Source organism: Canis lupus, chromosome 23, assembly GCF_003254725.2.
Source record: "Canis lupus dingo isolate Sandy chromosome 23, ASM325472v2, whole genome shotgun sequence".
Taxonomy (NCBI): Eukaryota; Metazoa; Chordata; class Mammalia; order Carnivora; family Canidae; genus Canis; species Canis lupus.
The window spans coordinates 13,853,799-13,873,689 of NC_064265.1; the positions used below are offsets into that span (position 1 = coordinate 13,853,799).

General features: G+C 39.6%; 1 protein-coding gene across 4 annotated transcripts in view; it reads left to right on the plus strand.

Annotated features, from left to right (window-relative positions):
- GADL1 (glutamate decarboxylase like 1) overlaps positions 1-19,891 on the plus strand; it is a 163,779-nt gene that overhangs the window by 80,100 nt on the left and 63,788 nt on the right. For all 4 annotated transcript variants that reach the window (XM_025461084.3, XM_025461085.3, XM_025461087.3 and 1 more), the window contains one exon: positions 10,999-11,198. In XM_025461084.3, the coding sequence (XP_025316869.2) occupies positions 10,999-11,198 (200 nt within the window). The remainder of the gene's footprint in view (positions 1-10,998; positions 11,199-19,891) is intronic.

Here is a 19,891-nt window from a genome sequence, read left to right on the forward strand (position 1 = left end):
TTTTTTTTAAGATTTTACTTATTTATTCATGAGAGATGCAGAGAGAGAGAGAGAGAGAGAGAGAGGCAGAGACACAGGCAGAGGGGGAAGCAGGCTCTCTTTAGGGAGCCTGACCTAGGACTTGATCCCCGGTCTCCAGGATCATACTCGAGGCTGAAGATGGAGCTAAACCACTGGGCTACTGGGGCTGCCCTACTCTCTGGTTTCTTTAAAGAAACTGTTTGCTCATCTCTGCTTTAGAACATCCAAAGAAGAGGGCTGGCTTTGCCTTCCTTAGTGTCCGAGACCACAGTTTGAACTAGGAAATTCTGGGATTAAATGTGATTTCTCAGTGGGAAAAATTCACTTTTGGACCTTAAAGCTCAGTAAGACCTGTGTTCAAATTCCATCTTTGTTTGGGACTACTTTGCATGTAACTTGACAAGTTGTTGGACTCTTCCAAAACTCAATTACTTTATCTGTAAAATGGAGACACTTTTTGTTGTGAAGAACTACTATGCAATCAATGGGATAATGTTCAAAGTGTGCACTGTGCTGCCAGCCACATAGTGGACACTTAGTAAATACATTTTTTTCCTTGTTATGTCCAGATTGAGGAGTTGCTACGTGTGAATGCACAGATTCTTCAGTCTGGACAAATGTCCATTTGTGTAATGGAAAAAATCTTTGTCATTTTAGAACATTTCTATATTTATTTATTTATTTTTTTAATTTTTATTTATTTATGATAGTCACAGAGAGAGAGAGAGAGAGAGGCAGAGACACAGGCAGAGGGAGAAGCAGGATCCATGCACCAGGAGCCCGACGTGGGATTCGATCCCGGGTCTCCAGGACCGCGCCCTGGGCCAAAGGCAGGCGCTAAACCGCTGCGCCACCCAGGGATCCCAACATTTCTATATTTAATCATGAGTCTTTGGGAAAAAAATATCTTTGTCCACTACATCTCCAGCCCTATTCAAAGATTTAACCGAGTACTTCCTGATTTATTGTAAACTATTATTTAAAGCCAGTTTTAAGTAGGCTTGCCCATGGTCATGGTAATTATCAATGATTTCCAGCAACTCTTTAATGGGATTTATGCAATGAAGAGCAGGGAACTTGTGTTTCAGAAATTGCCTTGCTGCACAACATTTTCCTCCTGTATAAAATCAATCTCTTACCTATACTCCAGGCCTCAGAGGCCAGACCTCTCGAGGATGCTCCAACTCCAAGAAATGTAGGCCTTGCTGCTGAATGTGTAAAATTCCATTTGAGAAGGAACCAGGCCCTTGTTAACAGCATCACAATCAGCTGGAGACCTCGATTGATTTTGTTAAATATTGTGCTCCGAGTGTGGAATCACTTTTCTAGCCTCAGTCCAGGGAAGCACACTTGCTCTGTGTCCATTTTGTTTGAGATAAAAGACACCATTTCTAGAGGCACCTGCCCACTGATTTTGGAGAGATGCAAATAGGCCTCATCTAGATTGAAGAAATAGGTCTTGTATTAATGAATATTTTTCCAGACATTGCTCTTAAATATTATGGCACAAATGCTTATCCCCAGGAGGTGGGCTGCCATGCAGTATCCTTATCCTCAATTTACATTTGAATGAAACTGTGACACGATGGGGCAAAGTGAAGTACTTGACACAGTAAATACTTAGAGCTCAGAAGAGCAAATGACTACTAGATACTTTTGCCATGTGTAGATTATCAGGTGTGCCAAGAAATTGGCAAATAGTCTATGCTCTTCACCCTCCTTCCAGGATGACTTCTGTGCCCAAATATGACTCCAGTTGCATTGCATTTCCCCATGGCGTTTCCTTTAGCTTTGATCTCATCTCTCCTCCTCCTTTCCCTTCCTTACCTCCCTTATCTCTCTTTTCTCACCTTCTTCCTTTTCTCTCCTTACCCTACCATATTGTGTGTTTGCAAGCTGCCTTAAATCTCTTTTGCAACAAAATAGGGCATAAATAGATAGATAGCAGAGAGAATCACAGAAACTCATAGTTGGAAGTAATGGAAAGAAGACCAAGGATGATAATTCCTCCTGCCAGAGCTGAGTGAATAAAATTTATGTATTGATATGATTAAGCTTCTCCAAACCAATATTTTTTTGTTCTATGTCACAAAAGCAGAGCAAATCAACAAGTTGAATAGATTAAGGTTGTGGGAAAATGGTTTTACACATCACAGTCCGGCCACAGTCCTTGGCCTTATATTTCATAGCTTGAAGCTTTCCTCCTCCCCAGCTTTGATTAAGAGTCCAGCATTATTAATATTAACCTATATTTTCTTTATTTAGGTGCATAGGATAAAGTCATTCTTCACACAGAAATAAAACTTTGATAACAGGAAATAATAGCCCACAAAGTAGTTAGATAATCAACTGTGTGTATATGTCCTTGTAAAATCCCTTCAGAATTCTCTGGACTCAGTGTAAATGTAATGCTCACTGAAACTTCTGGATCGAGAATTTTCAACATAAGATTAAGACCCATTGGAACAATGGTTTTCAATCCTGGCTGCACATTAGGATCATCTGAGAAGCTGAAAAATAAAATACCATTGCTCTTACCCTACACCACAGATTCTGACTTTTTGGTCTGGAGTCAGGACTCTGCATTGGTATTTAAAAACAACAACAACAACAAAACCCTCTTCAGATAATTCTATTATTAGCTAGGGTTAAGAATTGCCATACTAATTGGTTTTGAGTTATATAGTTGATTATAAGTCACCCCTGCTTTTTATTTTCCTTTTTAATGAAGAGTCAGAACAGATAGTAAATATCAGTATGCTGTCCATGTGGTAATGACAGGCACAATGGCATGAAACTCCTGTTTCAGTTTCATGTATATTAGGGTAAATACTGTTACTATTTTAAAATAATTTCTTACTGTGGGTTATAATCGAAATTTGAAAAACATTGCTTTAGATTATCTTTAGTAGAGAAACTATGTTGATAGCTACCTAGGGAAAATCAGAAAATCTTCATCTGTCCTAAGAGAGAAGCCCAATTGCACTATTTTTAAATGCTTGTAGGGCATGCAGAGGTATCGCCAAGTGATCTCTGCACTATCAAATGTTTCTTGCCTATTTATAGAAGCACTTACACATTCTCTAAGATACTGAGCCCAACTTTCTGCTCTCCTGTAGTCACCCTTGCTGCTTAAAAATTATTAAGTTGCATTTCTTTAAAATTTTTTTTTAGCTCAGGCTCCGCATTTTTAAATCAGCTCATTCTGACCCTTATTTACAGATATTTATGGAAGAGTTACACTTGCCACACTTCGTTAGCAAACACAGATCTCCAGTCTGGCACTAAAGTACTCTTTCACTTCTCTGAAAATCCCCATCAGGCCTGCAAGCCTAGCACTTAACAAAACTTTCTGGACTCTTCCAGGAGGCCTTGTGGAAGGAGAAGTGGAGCGTTGTTATTAACACTAAGTGCCCAGCTATTCCAGGATAATTAGTGGTTTTGACAGATGATGTCCAGGTGATTTGGCCCTGCTGATCTTTTAATGGTTCATGTGATAGTAATGTAGAAACCTTATCAAGAAAACTAGGGAGTTTCTGGCCTCACTGGCCCCACCCTTGGGAAAGGGGACCACCCCTCCCACCTCGTTGTGGGCAGGACAACAGGCTCAAATGATTCACCACGTGCTAGAAGACGGGAGGGCAGATTGTTCACCCAATTCTTCAGGAATTCAAGCACAAGCATCTTAAATACAAGCAAACTTCCATACCTAACACCTTCCAGAAAATACACATGACAGAGGGGAGTGAGAATTGGAGAATTAATTGAAGACCTAGGCAGAGGTTGATCTAGGGGTGATACTAACGTCTGGAAAATGCTTGAATGGAATAAGAAAGAGGGCTGAATCAATTGATCAAAAAATGATTCAGAGCTGCTAACAGAAGCCTCTGGGTCTGGGTGTGAACCTTCTGCAGATACTGAGGTGGCCTGTGAGGCACAGCGTGTCTGAAACTAGCCTTCAGATGACAAAGGAAAAGGCAAATAAGAATCCCGATCTTCTGGGGAGTTTGGGAAAAAAAAAAAACCTGTGGCCATTCATTAAAAATAATAAGCTTTCTCTCAAGCAGGATGCAACACCAGATGATTTTTAACAATTTTCTGCTCTGACAGCCAGTGAAAAAGCTTCATGCAACAGAAAGAAAAATAAATTAAATAAATCAATCCAAAAAGAAAGGATCAAAGGCATACCATGAGAAAAATGAAAGATGTCTATCCAAAGAATCTGCAAATGAAAGGGTACCTGCTTTGGATTATAGATGAATGTGATTAGGGCAAAATGCAGAAACACTGTGTGTAGAAGCCCAGAAAGCTGAGATCTAACTGATTACAGTTCAATTCCCAACAATGAGCAGAGCTTACAGCAGAGTTGAGTGTATGAAACAAACACACCCTGCTGTCACTCAGTGACTGTCCGAGACTAGGGGAGTCCAGTGGAAGGTGCATAGCACAGAGGGATGGAGTCAGGACTCTGATGAAGGCAAAAGCAAAAATTTTCCTGTTGCCAGTGATTTTGATGACCAGATCTTAGTCCTACCACAAGGATTAATAAAATGCTCTATACCCTTGAAAGTCAGAAAGGACCGAAGGGAAAACAGAGAGAGTCAAAAGTAGTGGATGGACATTCCATTGAAGGAAATGAGGATATATTCTCACCTTCCTACTTTGTAGATCGAAAGCTATTTAGACAAAAAATGTCAACAATTCCTGAGGGTGTGTGCTAGGACGAGAACCTTGGTGTGTTGGAGGAGAAAATGAGCAGTCTGGTTTCCACAGGTTTCAAACACACCCATATAAACAGATAACTGGGGCATAACTGGGATTGACCTGTACTTTAAGACTTGAAATCTCTCCTTGAAGAGATATCTTTATGTCATCTTTTTTCCTTTCCTTCCTTCTCCCCTACCCCATCCCTTACTGTCTGTTTTTCACTTGAAAGATCCACAGTATCTCTGAAAGCCATCAAGTCTAAGAGCTTAAGCAAGGTTAAGGCTTATCTCCACTTGGAGGATGAAGACCATGGACAGTTCTTCCTATTGCTCGAAGATTTCTCTTAATAGCCTTAACATAATCTATCAACTTGGTTTTCTATAGCTACAGACACATACCATTAAAAGGGGAGAAGGGTGAGAGGTATAATATGCTCATTTCATACACAGTGAAGACGTCTGGAGCTGGCATCTTGTTCTTCAGCTTGCTTGGGGAGAGAAGTAATCACCGGTATGGGAATGTGTCAGAGAAAGGAAGTGAGGAGCAGGATTTTGGCCAAAGACTGAGAGGCGTTCCTGGTTGACATTTCTTCATTAGATTTTCACAATACTCCTGTAATGGCAGGTAGAACAAGTATCACTGTCTCCTTTATGTTGATGAGAAAAATGAAGGCCAAGATGTTGAGTGAACTTGCTTTGAGCTCTGACACCAGGTGACTAAATCAAAAGCAGACTCCCACATCTGCTGATTCTCACTTTATTCCACCAGTTCAGTAATGAAGTTTAAGTTGAAATATCTGTACAAGCCTGGGAAAATTCCATGGCCAGTCATTCTTATTGTGGCACTTAAGAGCATGGTGACCTGGCTACTCTTTACCTTTCCAGCCTTCCCAGCTCTGCCCTTCCCGGTTAATTAGCCCAAGTCATACTGAATTAATTCTACCTTCTCTTCTACCCAGCTGCTCCCCATCTTTCAGCTCTTAGTAACATATTTCTTCTCCCGAACAGCCCTATTCTAATGTCTCCAAGTTAATGAAAGTTGACCTGCCTTCACGTTCCCGTGTTCTTACCCCTATTCTAGCACCATCCTGTAACTGTCTGTTTTCCTATCACTCTCTCCATCTTAAACTTCTTAGGGATAGTGATTTTCTTTTTACTGTTACATGTCCAGTGCCAAGCACAGCTTTTGGCATATACTAAGCCACTCAGTGTTTGTGCAATCCATCAATAAAGCCAAGATCAGAAGATATGATCATTTTTAAAATTCACTTTTGCATTTTGATGACAACCAAGCCTTTCTGCTATTTATAGCCTAAATTTAGTTTTGCGCACACAATCCACAAATGTTAGCTGAGATGCTTACTACCTCTACGGGTTGTAGCCCAGGCTTCTTATAGTGCTTGTTATATAACAGGTCCTCAGTACATAATTTTGTAATGAATTAATTAGTACAGAGATGATGAGTATACCACTTTCCTAAGGCATTTAGACAATGTCTTACATATAAATAATTATATGGGACAGAATATGGAAAGAGCCATATGGGAAGCATTTGGGGTAGCTTTCTTTTGCTAAGCTGAAAAACGTGATCGCAAGGAGTGAGGACTTAAGTAGGCCCAGGTAGTCACTGAATCCTGGGCAAAAGGAGGTAGCATTTGATCTAGCCTATGAAAATTTTTAAAAAATGGCTTGACTCATCAACAAGGAAAACATGCAACCTACCGGGTTCATTATGTACTTGTAGTAGTGATGCCCTTAAATATCACAACAATCACAAGTATTTAGAAACCTATAAAAATGTTTTATAAACAAGATGCCACTGCTAGTAAAACAGAGGTCATACTTACGGGAACAGAGTAAGGATCTGCAACAGGACTATAGTTACTTCGATCTCTATTTCAATGTGTTCTTGATAGGCCATCTCCCATTTTACCTGGCTCTCTGAGGTCTCTTCCTTTCTTCTTTTTTTTTTTTTTTAATTTTTTTTTCTATTTTTATTTATGATAGTCACAGAGAGAGAGAGAGAGGCAGAGACACAGGCAGAGGGAGAAGCAGGCTCCATGCACCGGGAGCCCGACGTGGGATTTGATCCCGGGTCTCCAGGATCGCGTCCTGGGCCAAAGGCAGGCGCCAAACCGCTGTGCCACCCAGGGATCCCTCTGAGGTCTCTTAATGAGCATTGCTGGAGCACTCTTCCACATGTACTTAAGGGCCCACTGTAGAAAGACTGGAGTGTCATGGATAGAGTTCAGGTTCTTAATCCCAACACCCTGGTTTGAAATCCAGCTCCACCATCTAGTGGCTACGTGATCTTGGGTAATTAACTGAACCTCACCATGTTGGAGTTTTGTCACATGGACAATAGCATTGACAAAAATAACAGAACTTACCTCATTGGGCTGTTTGGAGATTTAATGAGTTCATGCATATCCAGTACCTGACACACAGTAAAGACTCCATTAATTCTAGCTCTGGTGATTACTCTCATGTGCTACATTAAGTGCTGTGAGCCCAACAGTGAAAAGGGAAGTTGTGGTTTCTGTACTCATGCAGCATGCTTGCCATTTGCTTGTTTCCCTTTGCTGTGTAATTCATTCTTCAGCCTTCCTCTGCTTGGCTCTGAAAGGGGCCCAACTCCTACAAACCACATTTCCCAGACTCCCTTGCCAATTGGCTCCCTGTTCAGTTTGGCAACAGGACGTTTAGACAAGAGAGTGAGATTGGGAGGCCAACAGGCCCTCTCCGCTTCAGTGGCATCACGGGCAGAGGCTGTCTCTTCTCCATTCCCCTTCTCTCTCCAAACAGAGCTTCTTGGGATGCTTCTTATCAGCTTTCTGCCTTGGGGAAGAGGCCAATACAAAAGAGAACAAGAGGAAAAAGACAAATTCCAGATATGATACTAGATTCACCAATGCCTGAATATTGTCTATGACTAGACTTTTAAATATATAAGCCTATCAAAAAATTCCCCTTTTCACTTAAGCTACTTTGATTGCATTTCTTTCACTTGCCACTGTGTGAGTGCGATAATACAATAGCTACTAATTCCTGAGAACTGTTTGAGATGGCATCACAATATAAACCAATTGGTATTCTCATTGCATCCATGTCCCTGGAAATCACATAACTAGTATTTATAGTCCTGCTAGCATTAAGATTGTAAAGATGAGCAAGATAAACAGGGTGTTTCTTTTTGATGGTACAATAATGACTAATTGTTTTCAAAAACATTAACTTTTATTCTACGTATTCCAAAATGCTCTTTTCTCTGGAGATCTGAGCATCTTCTCGTACTAGATGTGTATCTTAAAACTAAAGACGTCTCATCCATTTTAACACAAGGATGTAAACTAAAATGCAAAACAGGAACTTTGTGGTGAAAGTTTTCATTTATTTTCAATAAAGTGAATCCCAAGCCTCCAGTTGTTCTTTATGAAAGCTTCCCAAGGCAGGAGAATTTTTTTCAGTGTAACGAAATTAATGGTGTCGCGACTACAGGACAATCACTCATTCTGCTCTATGCTTTTTTGGCTCTTCTCTTCTCCATTTGCCTATGATGATGCAATTCATCTCCTGATAATGGATAGGCTTCCTCTCCTTTTCAATCACTAGCCTGAGGCACTGAAACTTTCCCAAGACATGTCCAAAGTTCATCTGTTTGGGAGTTTTTTGTGTTTTTTTTTTGAGTCTTTCATGGTTGATGGAAGTAAATTTATAGTCATGATGCAAGTATAAGAGTGTATGTGCATGCTTTGTCCCTAAAATGTATGCAGTGGCCTTTTTTTTTTTTTAAGATTTTATTTATTTATTCATGAGAGACACACAGAGAGAAAGAGAGAGAGAGAAGAGGCAAAGACACAAGCAGAGGGAGAAGCAGGCTCCATGCAGGGAGTGTGGGACTCTATCCTAGGACTCCAGGATCACCCCCTGGGCCAAAGGCAGGTGGCAAACCACTGAGCCACCCAAGGATTCCTGCAGTGGCCTTTTAATGTTATAATATATTGTCAGGCTGCAGTTGCTATGGAAATAATAATCAAATTTTCTGACCTTTGAGGGTAGGGAGATGCAATGGTGGCGGCTGTGATCACAGCTGAGGATTGCTGATAGAGTAAAAGTAAAGATTAAAGAGTAGGGAATCCCTGGGTGGCCCAGCGGTTTAGTGCTGCCTTCGGCCCAGGGTGTGATCCTGGAGACCTGGGATCGAGTCCCATGTCGGGCTCTCTGTGTGGAGCCTGCTTCTCCCTCTGCCTGTGTCTCTGCCCCTCTCTCTGTGTCTTTCATGAATAAAATAAAATTTAAAAAAAGGTTAAAGGTTAAATTTAAAAAAAAAGAGTAAGGGGCTCTTTATACCTTAATATGGAAACCAGAGCCATCTATTCTTCCCCTGTGTCTACCAACAATATCCATCAGAACAAAACTAAGGACTTACAAGTATTCTTTTAGCTATTATTTTATACTATTTATTTTGGATGCTGGTTGAGTGGAATTTTGGAGTTCTTGATTATAATTGGTCTATAATTTTTTACATAGCATAAAATCATGCATTCTGCTAGTGGAACACATTATATACATATTAGTGTCCACACAAGATAATGTTACTATCAAGACAGCAAGTGGCTGCTTTCATTTGGAATGTACCACATTGATCAGTCAAGTGAATACCCTCTCTGTTTAGAGGAGATCATTTTCTAGGACCTCTGTGACCACTGGGGAGTTTCTCTGATAGCTTCCTGTACGGCACTGATCCTTTCGTATCATTAAGACTTAGGAGATGTGCCAAATGAGAAGCTCATATATCTGTGTTTATTCTGTTCATACTACATGTCAGGAGAATGTTAGGGAAGTGTGGAATACAGGGAGTGGTATCATCACCCTAATTGCTTAGGGAGGGTCCTCTATGTCCAATACAGTGTTAAGCTCTATTGGTATGGACATGAATAGGAAATGATTCCTGCCCTCAAGAACTTGCTTGGCCACATAAAGAAAGAATCTACACAGACTGCATGTTGAGTACCAGCAGCACAGGAGCAAAGCCAGCAGAGGCATCCAAATATAAAAGGGAGAAGTGAGTCCAATGACATGGGCAGGGAAGATGCTGAAGGGAAAGCATAACTTGAGATGGGACCCAAAGGAAGGGAAGACCTAGATAAAGAGGAAAGACTGTCTTTGGTTTTAGAAAACTTCAGAACTTGTAAGTACTCCATATGTATTTTTTGAATGTGTTAAATATTATATTAAAATAAAGGTGAGGTCAAGCAAATGGTGTGAGCAAAGATGCAGATGGGGCATGATCTAGTGGTTAAGGGACATTGAGTAGTCTGGTTATGTTGGGGAAGCAAAGGGTTTTACTAGGTATTCTGTAGCAATGAAGATGCTCAGACAATTGGAGGACTATGAAGGATGTGTTAGGAAATATGGGATTCTGTAGATACCAGGTAACTTTGAAGGCAACAGGGTTTAAATTCTAAAAATTTAGAGGTCAAGGTGAAGAATCTAGAATGGTAGTAAACAGAGTAAATTGTTGCCCACTGTTTAGAGAGAGGTAACCAGTCAGTAAATGAGAATTGAATTTGGTTGCAAAACCAACCCCCAAACCACTTTGGAATTGCAGCTGATATTTGTGGGGATCATAACTTGCTGGCTCCTGATGAACTTTTCTACAGTTCTTTCTTCAGGTTTTTTTTTTTTTTTTTTTTTTTTTTTTTAATCCCTGGGTTGTTTTCACTTCTGGGCTTGTCAACATGGATATAACTTAAAAGGAAGGAGATATAAATGCATAGTTTCTTGCCTATGAAATTATATTAAGTGTGTTGTGTTCAATACATTAGGTATTTTTTCCAATATAGAGGCTTGAGTGAGTTATAGATAGATTTCTTTCATCTTGAGAAATTGATCCACCTTGATATTGTCTGTACAATGTGTTGTACACGGTCACCTCCAAGCTTCCAAATACTCATCAATAAGATTGTGAAGATGCACTTGGCATTCTCAACTCGGAGGTTTTTTTTTTTTTTCCTTTTCAAACAAAAATGGTAACCTGTGTCTGAAAGTTAACACATATTGCTTCCTATGCAGGGCAGTCATAGAGTGAGAACAGGTGCTTTGGCACAAGGTAGTAGAACATCCTACAGGTTTTGTTTGTGGGTGTGTTTTTGAAATCATTCTAAAAATGGACAGTCTTACAGTCTTTCTTTCTTTCTTTCTTTCTTCTTTCTTTCTTTCTTTCTTCCTTTTATCCTTCCTTCCTTTCTTTTTTCTTTCTTTTTAAAAGGACCTTCTTAAGAAATGCTATTCTGCCAAGGCATCTTACCTCTTCCAGCAGGATAAATTCTATGATGTCAGCTACGACACGGGAGACAAGTCTATCCAATGCAGCAGGAGACCAGATGCATTCAAGTTCTGGATGACTTGGAAGGCCCTGGGCACATTAGGCCTTGAAGAAAGAGTTAATCGTGCACTCGCTTTATCTAGGTACTTGCCTATGTGTGTGTGTATGTCTGTAACAGAATCAATGGAAATAACATTTGCAATGTCTGTATATCTGTTCTTTCATTTGTGCATTTCTTCTTTCATCGAATGACCATTTTCTCAGTACCTACTATGTGTTAGGAATTGTGGACAAAGCAGTCCTACCCCTACCCTCTGGGATCCCAGCCCAGTAAGAGATACATCTAGGTGACAAAGCTGATAAAATGCAAGTGAACTTACTTTTTGGTAAGGGTGGGTATATGGTGCTCCAGGAGCACTCAGGAGGCTTCTTTAATATCCTTGAAGGATACTGATAGAAGCCCTAGAAATGGAAGAAAATGGGTGTAAGAAGAGCCCAAATCATGGTGATTTTAAAGACCTGAAAAGTCTGGGAGAATGTGGGGCTGGAATAAAGACACAAAGGTAAAGGTAATGTGAAAGTGCTATAGTTACTTGCTTCATCATAACAGTGGAGACAAAACTTTTGAAGCCATTTTCCAAGACATTAGAAAAACTCTTGAGATACAGGTGGTGGACATTTGCCACCCAAAGAAGACTCTTCTGCTAAGCGTGGATCAGTGGGTGCAAATGGGCAGATCATAGCCGAATTTAGTTTTAAATCTGATTTGTTGAGCCTGAACTACATAGGCTTAATCTTCTTGGTGTTAAAAAAAAAATCAAACATTTGAAGATGTAAAATATTTAAAAATAGGGAGATTGTCAAAAATCTGGATTTTTGGCTCCTCTCAAAGGATCAGAATGCTCTCGATCCCACATGGTGACAAACCACTGAACATGTTGATGCCTGTCTAGAGAACCACACTCCCCCTGCTTCCTCCTGTTTTTTGAAGACAACCTGGACTCAAAACTTAGCGCCATCATTTACAACCTAGGTGACTTGAGCAATTTTCTTAACTTTTCTGTACAACAGTTTTGTCCCAATAAAACGGAGATAACAATAGTACATCGTTCAAGTAATCATTATGAGGATTAAATGAATTGACATATGTCAAACACTTAGAACAGTGCCTGATGTATGCTACATGCTATATGATTTTTTGGTTATTCTTACTTGCTTAACCACTATAGGCATCAGCGTTTGTGAACTCTGGTTTGGATTCTCTCTCCTATTCACATTTCACTTGCAAAATCCTGAGGTCTCTCCTTAGAGATTTAAAACAATTTTCTCTTTCTATACTGGAAGCTGTATGGGTGTTTTGTCTAACAGCGGTCTGAAAATTCAGTGTCTTAAAACAGCAATTATTTATTCTCGGACATCTGCTTGTGGGCTGGAGTGGCTTTATCTCATTCTGTGGTGGCTGTGAGGATTGGTGGAGGGTCTCTGTCTACTCCCCACATGCTTTGCATCTTCCTTGGATTAACAAGTGAGCCAGAGTATGTTCTTGTGTTGAAGATGACAGAAGGCCAAGAAGGCAAGCCCCATTATGCAAGCCAACTTTGTGTTTTATTTTTTAAGATTTATTCATTTATTCATGAGAGACAGACACAGAGAGATAGGCAGAGGGAGAAGCAGGCTCCATGCAGGGAGCCCAACGCAGGACTCGATCCTGGATCCCAGGATCACACCCTGAGCCTAAGGCAGACACTCAACTGCTGAGCCACCCAGGCGTCCCTGCAAGCTGATTGTGAAGTCCTGATTATGTCATATCTACTGGCATTCCAATTGCCAAAGCAAATCACATGGCCAAGCTCAATGTCAAGAGGGAGGGAATACAACCTGCCCTTTAGCAGAAGAACTGCATATTTACATAGTATTGACCTTGAAAATGAAACAGCCAGTTTTTTACCAGCAAAATGGGCATATTTGGGAATGGCAGAGGAATTGAAATTCACGACATGCAAAGTATGGCAAGCCATAGGTGAGTCTGGAGAACAAAGGAGAAGAGTTCACTTGTATAGAGGAAAAGGGGAAGTTGAGAGGGGTTGTTTTCAACATGACCCCATTGGAAGAGACAGAGAATGATGGTTTCTCACTGGCTGGTAGTATGGCTTCTCATTGCCTAGAGCTTTTGCTAGACAAAGAGAAAATCTTCCTATTTGCTGTGGTAGTAAAACAGGCTTCTTCCTGTTGGAAAATACAAGGCACGCCTCCTCCTGTTGAGGTCTGCAGTTGATGGTGAGTTTGTAGAGCAGGAAAGCTCCATCTTCATGGCTTCCTGACTCCATTTCAAATGAGGTTTCCTTTATTCTTTTTCATAATGGTTTGGGTAAAAGGACAGGTAAAGAGATGGCTTTGGCACTTATAGAAGATTGTTAGAAGTCAACAATTCTAGTGATTATGATTTAAGAAGTAGTTTTAAAAATCTATAAACACTGTACTGTTTAAGATGGGTTAGGTGGCAAGCAAAAGAAACCATAATTCAAGATACTATAAACAAAGAAAGGTAACTTATTATCCCATGTTCCTTCTAAGCTAGTATAATGATGACATCTGGAATGACTTTATCTAAGGGCTTAAACGACATCACAGGCCTCGATTTTCCTCCATCTTTCAGGTTTGCCATCTTTTATGTGGGTTTATTCCTATGTAGGAAAAAGGCTGCCAGAAGTGTCCGCTCTCTATCCTCTCTTGTCCCAGATTCAAGTTCAAGGTCAAAATGAGAATGTGCTCCTCTCTCAGCAATCCCAAAGGAAGTTTTCATATCTGAATGAGGCAAAGGTCTAACTGTCATCAGTCACTGTTGCCAGGGAAATGTGATCTTCTCACTGGTCATACTGAGTCACATACCCTCCCTTGGCACTAGGACAACATCAATTCCTCTTATAGAATATATGCTGAACAGGTGAAAATATGCCTTTATTAGGAGCAGGGTTAGTGTACTTCCAGCAGAATTAAGGTAGATAACTACCCAATGTTGAAAATAATGAAACTGTCTACCATAAATATTCATAGTTTCTGTTCAATTAGAATAAAAGTTCAAAAAGCTCTATTTCCTTTTTTCTGGCATTTTCTCATACTACTTAAGTGAGGTAGACTATCCACATTATTTGATTTAAGCTGCTAAGTAATTCATTGACAGGTGTCTTGAAAGAAGGCTAGATATAAATATTTGATGATCATATTTGTTATAAAGTTAAAATTCATCTCAGGGTAGGATTTAATTTATAGTCTAAGGATACTCTCTAATTTTTGCAGCGAAATATCACAGGAGGATAAATGTTAACACTTCAATTCAATTCAACAAACACTTATTGTTTGTAAATGTTTGTCAAGTTGAATTGAATTGAATTAACATTTCAGCGAGCATCACTGCAGACTCTGTGACCTATATCTAAATATTTGAAAAATGATCCCTCTTCTTCTTTTTTTTTTTTTTTTTTTTTTTTTGCCTTAACTTTCCACAGTTTTCATACATCCAACCCTCTATTCCTGGGATGAGCAGAAATCATCCTTTTCTCCTACCCCCAAGGCCAAGCAAATATTGAGTCATTTTCTTTTTCTTTTCTCTTCTCTTCTTTTTCTTTTTCTTTCTTTCTTTCCTTTTTTTTTTTTTTTTTTTAAGAAAAAGAAACAGAGAGACAGAGAGCTGGAAAGGAAGGGCAGAAGGAAAGGGAGAGAGAGAGAGAGTATCTTAAGCAGACTCCATGTCCAGTGTGGAACCTGACATGGGGCTCAATCTCACAACCCCGAGATCTTGACCTGAGCCAAAATCTTGAGTCAGACAATTAACTGACTAAGCCACCCAGGTACCTCTATTTTCATTTTATTTTTGGCTAAGCCCTTTAAGATGTATCACTTGGAATGAATACAAAATTCTAAACTCAAAGAAAGAAAAATTAAGAATTATATCAAGCTCGAAACAATAAGTATTTATTCTTATGGTTTTATTTATTTTCAAATTGGCTAATTGGTTTTTGGTTCTGCTCTTTAGGAAAGGAAAAGCTTTTTTTCAGTTCTAGGATCTATTGTGTTTGAGCCCAGGTACAGTGGTGTCCTGGTTAACTGACTCTCTGGAGGGAGAAACAAAAACTCCAGTTTGTAACGTCTGCCAACTTCCACGGTGTAAATATTCCCATTGTGTAAAATTTCAAGTTGCCAACAGTTGAGATTTGCAAAATTCCTGAATATTTAACAGTTGGCACTCACTAGCTAGTCCATACTAACTGTAGAACACCATTGATTAAGTGAGCCAGTGTAATCAGTTCAAACCACTGACTCTTGGGAGTTAAAACACCATTTCTCATCAAGCTCGCTGACCCTAGGCCACTGGCTTTAGAGTTTACCTAATAAAAACAATTCTCATTTGTGCCCAGAAGGCTCCGCCTGGCATAATATCTATAATTTCATAATTAATGTTGTTTTATTTCCAAGACATATTATTTCCTTCAGGAGATAAGAATTAGCAAAGTAAAGCTGCAAATGAGGATTGCATTACTATTTGGGATACCCACCAAATAGCCTGATGTAGAAAAGACACCCATTTCCCTAGACCCTTGGTCAGGTCTCTCAAATACTAGAAGGGCCGGGCAACTCTTTCCCCCTGAAATATTGCAAGAAAGATTGCCCTGGCTCCCTAAAAACAATATTCCATGTTCCTGAATCAAAATGGAGCTTAGTTTTGAAATTTGTATATTTACTTAAGATTTAAGGATCAGAGTGTGATGGAATGATGAAATGGATTGCCACCACCTTCATCAGATAGCTTGCTCTCTCTTCCCTTGGGAAAGCAAAAGCAGACATTAGAGGACAAAGATTCCTATTTAATGAGTTGTCAGAATCTAGGAAAAAGGGGAAAATTAGTGCCTGGAAGATCTCTAAGGCCTTTACTAATTTCCATCCGACCCTTGTCATTACAATCTGCAAGAAAACTCTTATCTGGAGAAATATTGATGACTAAAAGCTTGATTGCCCCTTGGGTTGTTTGAAAACCAGTGACATTGGGGATTTACAACAATATGCAATTATTAAGCATGATCCAAACCCAGAGGAGGGATTTAAAACCACCACCTCCTGTACCAGGCAGGTGATTGATTATCCCTGATATCTGCCTAGGAAAGTTGAAAATGTTTCCCAATACCCAGGGCTACCTGTTGCCAGCGGCTCCTTCTAGGCCTCTGCCATGGCCCTCAGGTTAAATGGATATTCAGTAAGAGGTAATTTTTAAAGCCAGCCGAGAAAAGTCATGTGTGTAAATCTTTTCAACAACAACAAACAGCTTAAGAATTCCCATCCGGCTACTTTGTTAGATCTCCAGTGGATCATCTATCTAGTCCCTTGACACACAATCTCTGTAATCTCTCAGATGGCATTCATTTCACAGACTTACATGAATACTGAGGGATTTATTGTTTTCAGTGTGGCAAAGGTGAGCAGTTACACAATGGCACCTCTGTGCTAGTGTATTTCTGTAGGTGGGGAGAGGAGGGAAGTCTGTGGGGGTACGAGAGGGCCAGTGTTTTCATTTTTTCTTTATATTGGTAATTTTTCAAAAATCACAATTGCAGTAGAACGTATCATGTAGGTGTCTGTGATGAATCACACAAGTCATGCAATATGTTCTAATATATGCAGAGCATACAGAAAGCAGATGGAGAAGCCTCTCAGGAGTTCTGGGAGGCTCTGCACATCAGAAAAAAACATTTCAAATGAGGAGGTGAGACTGGGAGAGAAAGTTGGTCAGAGTGTTCCAGGGAGACTCTGAGTAGCTGAGAAAAGGACTGGGAAGGCTGCTTCCAAAAGGGAAACAATGTCCTGCCAAAGGACAAGTTAAATGCAAAAACATCAGACATCATCGTTTAACTAATTGGGGAATTGAGGGTCTTCAGTGTTGGAAGCATATTTGTAAGCAAAGGAAGAGGATGTGTTTGGAAGCAAAATTATCATTCGTGTCTGCTTCAAAATCAAGCTGGAATCTTACAACAAGGAGTTTTTTTTAGCTAGTAGGACTGGTGAAAATTCTTGTTAATGTGTATTTTTTTCCTCCCTTCTCTCTTTTTGCTAAGCTTAGCGAGAAGCACAGTGATGAGTTTTATAAGCTATTGTTTCTTCTTCTTTTTTAAAGATTTTATTTATTCATGAGAGGCACAGAGAGAGGCAGAGACATAGGCAGAGGGAGAAGCAGACTCCCTGTGGGGAGCCCGATGCAGGACTTGATCCCAAGACCCCAGTATCACACCCTGAGCCAAAGGGCAGATGCTCAAGCTCAACCGCTGAGCCACCCAGGTGCCCGTATTGCTTTTGAACCCATTTACTGGATGCCTTTTGGTTGAAGTAGTTTCTGGTTCCTACATTATGTCCCCAAACTAAAAGTACATCTTTTTCTAGTTTGCATCAGATAAGATGCAAACTTATTTTCTTTCTTTCTTTTTAATTATTTTATTTTTTCTATTTTATCTTTGGTCTATTTCCATGTATTGAAAAGAAAAATTGTGAGGAACAAATCATTCCTATGAATGTAGGCAGAAATGACTCAAACCTTACTTGGATTCCCTCCCCAAACTCTTTTCATTTAAGCTTTAATTGGCGAAGGTACCCTACTGAAGATGCACTTTTCAACTAGCATCCCCAAAACTGCTCTCTGTGGGATAATAGACTTCCAGAAGATCTTAATGAATGTTCTTCCAAAAAATGTTTCCATGGTCAAATATGTTTGGGAAGTGCTAACTATATTATATTACTTCTCTCTCAGAGATTCAGTGCTCCTGAGGGGGCCTGTAATATAGAAACACTTTTAACTTTGCTTTTAACATTTTTAATATGCAGACATTGTTTATCGTTCACCCAACAACCATTCTTCCCTCTTTTTCTTGCTAAAGAACCTTGATTTTATTTAGGTAGCAATGGTGTAGCTGGGAACATTGGTCTAAGCCAATCTCTGCTGACTGTAATGAGTTTAGGGGTAAATATATGACTCGGCCTCAGTCAAGGGCTCACTCCGAAGAGGGAGAATTCTTCGAAGGCTTCTGGGGAAAATATTCTTACCTAAATAGAGAGAAAGAGAGAGGGAATGCTTTTGCTCTGGCCCCCTCTTTTCCTTCTTGGACACTCATATAAGGATGTGAAGTGTGGAGTGTAGCACACATTTGAGAACGTGAGACAATCATTAGCACTCTGAGCAAGGCAGGCTGAAAAGATAGAAAATGCCTGGTTCTTGATGACAGTATTGAACCATCCAACCAGCTCAATAAATGTCTTTATGAATTAAGCCAAGTACCCTTCTAATTGTAGACAAAAGTAATCTAACTGGCATGCCCAGCATTGCTTGCATTTATTTGGCAACTGAACTTTTTTATGTGGGAGACCAATTAACATGGGTTGGCATGGAGCATAGTCAGGTGACTCCAGCGTAAGCCTTTTATTATGTTTATAATAGCAACTCTTCACCCAAATCACCTCTGCTCTCAACTCAGTTGAGTGTTACACTTTGGGCTCTGAGAGTGGCTACAATGGGGACAGTGGCCCAGACACAAAGCCCAGGTCCCCATCATTACCAAATAGCAGAGTTTTAACTGAAATGATCCAGCTCTGTTTTAGGATGCCTTTCTCTAGGGAGTAGCTTTAGCCAGTTTGACAGAAATAGCTTTAATTGAGACTTCTGAGCAAGTTTCCTACAGTCATCACCTGTTAGGGAAGGATTTTACCCACCTAGTCCCACATCTCTGTTACATACAGAAGGAAACTGAGGCAGGCTCAGGAGGCTAGGAATTATCCTAGAGTCACAAAGTTGATGAGCTGCACAATTAGAATCTTCTAGAGACAGTCCCAGGATTTCTGGCAATGCGAAGTTTTTCCATGGCCTCAGGGTGTCCAGGATTAGTGTAGGCTTCCTCAGCATGAGGTGTGGTATTGCTTTGGAGTTCACGGATAACCTATATATGTTTGTGTCTGAGAAGCTAAAAAAGTATGGTTCACAATCTTTCCTTGTAACGACAGAAATTATATATGCCTATCTATTATGTTTTTTTGCTTTCCTTTTTTCTTTTATTAAGTTCTCTTTCAAAAATTACATGAATAACCACATCTATGAAACTTTGCAAAAAAATTTAAAAAGACAGTTAGTAATCTCTGTCTACCCCATTGCCTCCAGTTTGTTCCTCCCCCAGGTAAACGCCAACAATTTATTGTGTACCTTCTATTCTTTACTCTGTGAAAAAAAACTATAGATAGATATAGATATAGGGATAGGTATTACTTTTGCATTCTTTTTGATAATTTCTTAAAAAGCAAAGTCATATTATCAACATTTCTCAATACCTTTTTATCTCGTGCTAATACATCATAAGCATCCCTGTGATTTAATTGAAGTATATATAATTCCTTCTTTTTAAAAGCTGTGTCATATTACACTGCATTGCTATAATACATTTTATTTTACCATTTGCCAATTTCTGGACTTTAATCTTGTTTCTAGTTAATTTGCATGAAATACATGCACATCTATGTACACATAGATTTAGGTAAAATTACATATATGAATGATTTTATTTAATTCTTTTGAAACAATCCTTGAGATTAGAAAAGCAGATTGTGTTATTTCAGTTTTCTTGGAATTGAGGCTCAAGAGAAACATTTTTATTGTCCTTAAGTATGAATTGAATATATGTAGTTAGTGACATAATCATACTCCATATAATTATTTTTTAAGAGATTTATATTAATTTTTTTAGAAGGAGGGAGGGGCAGAAGAAGCCTCTCTCTGAGGCTCTCAGAGAGAGAGAGAGAGAGAGAGAGAGAG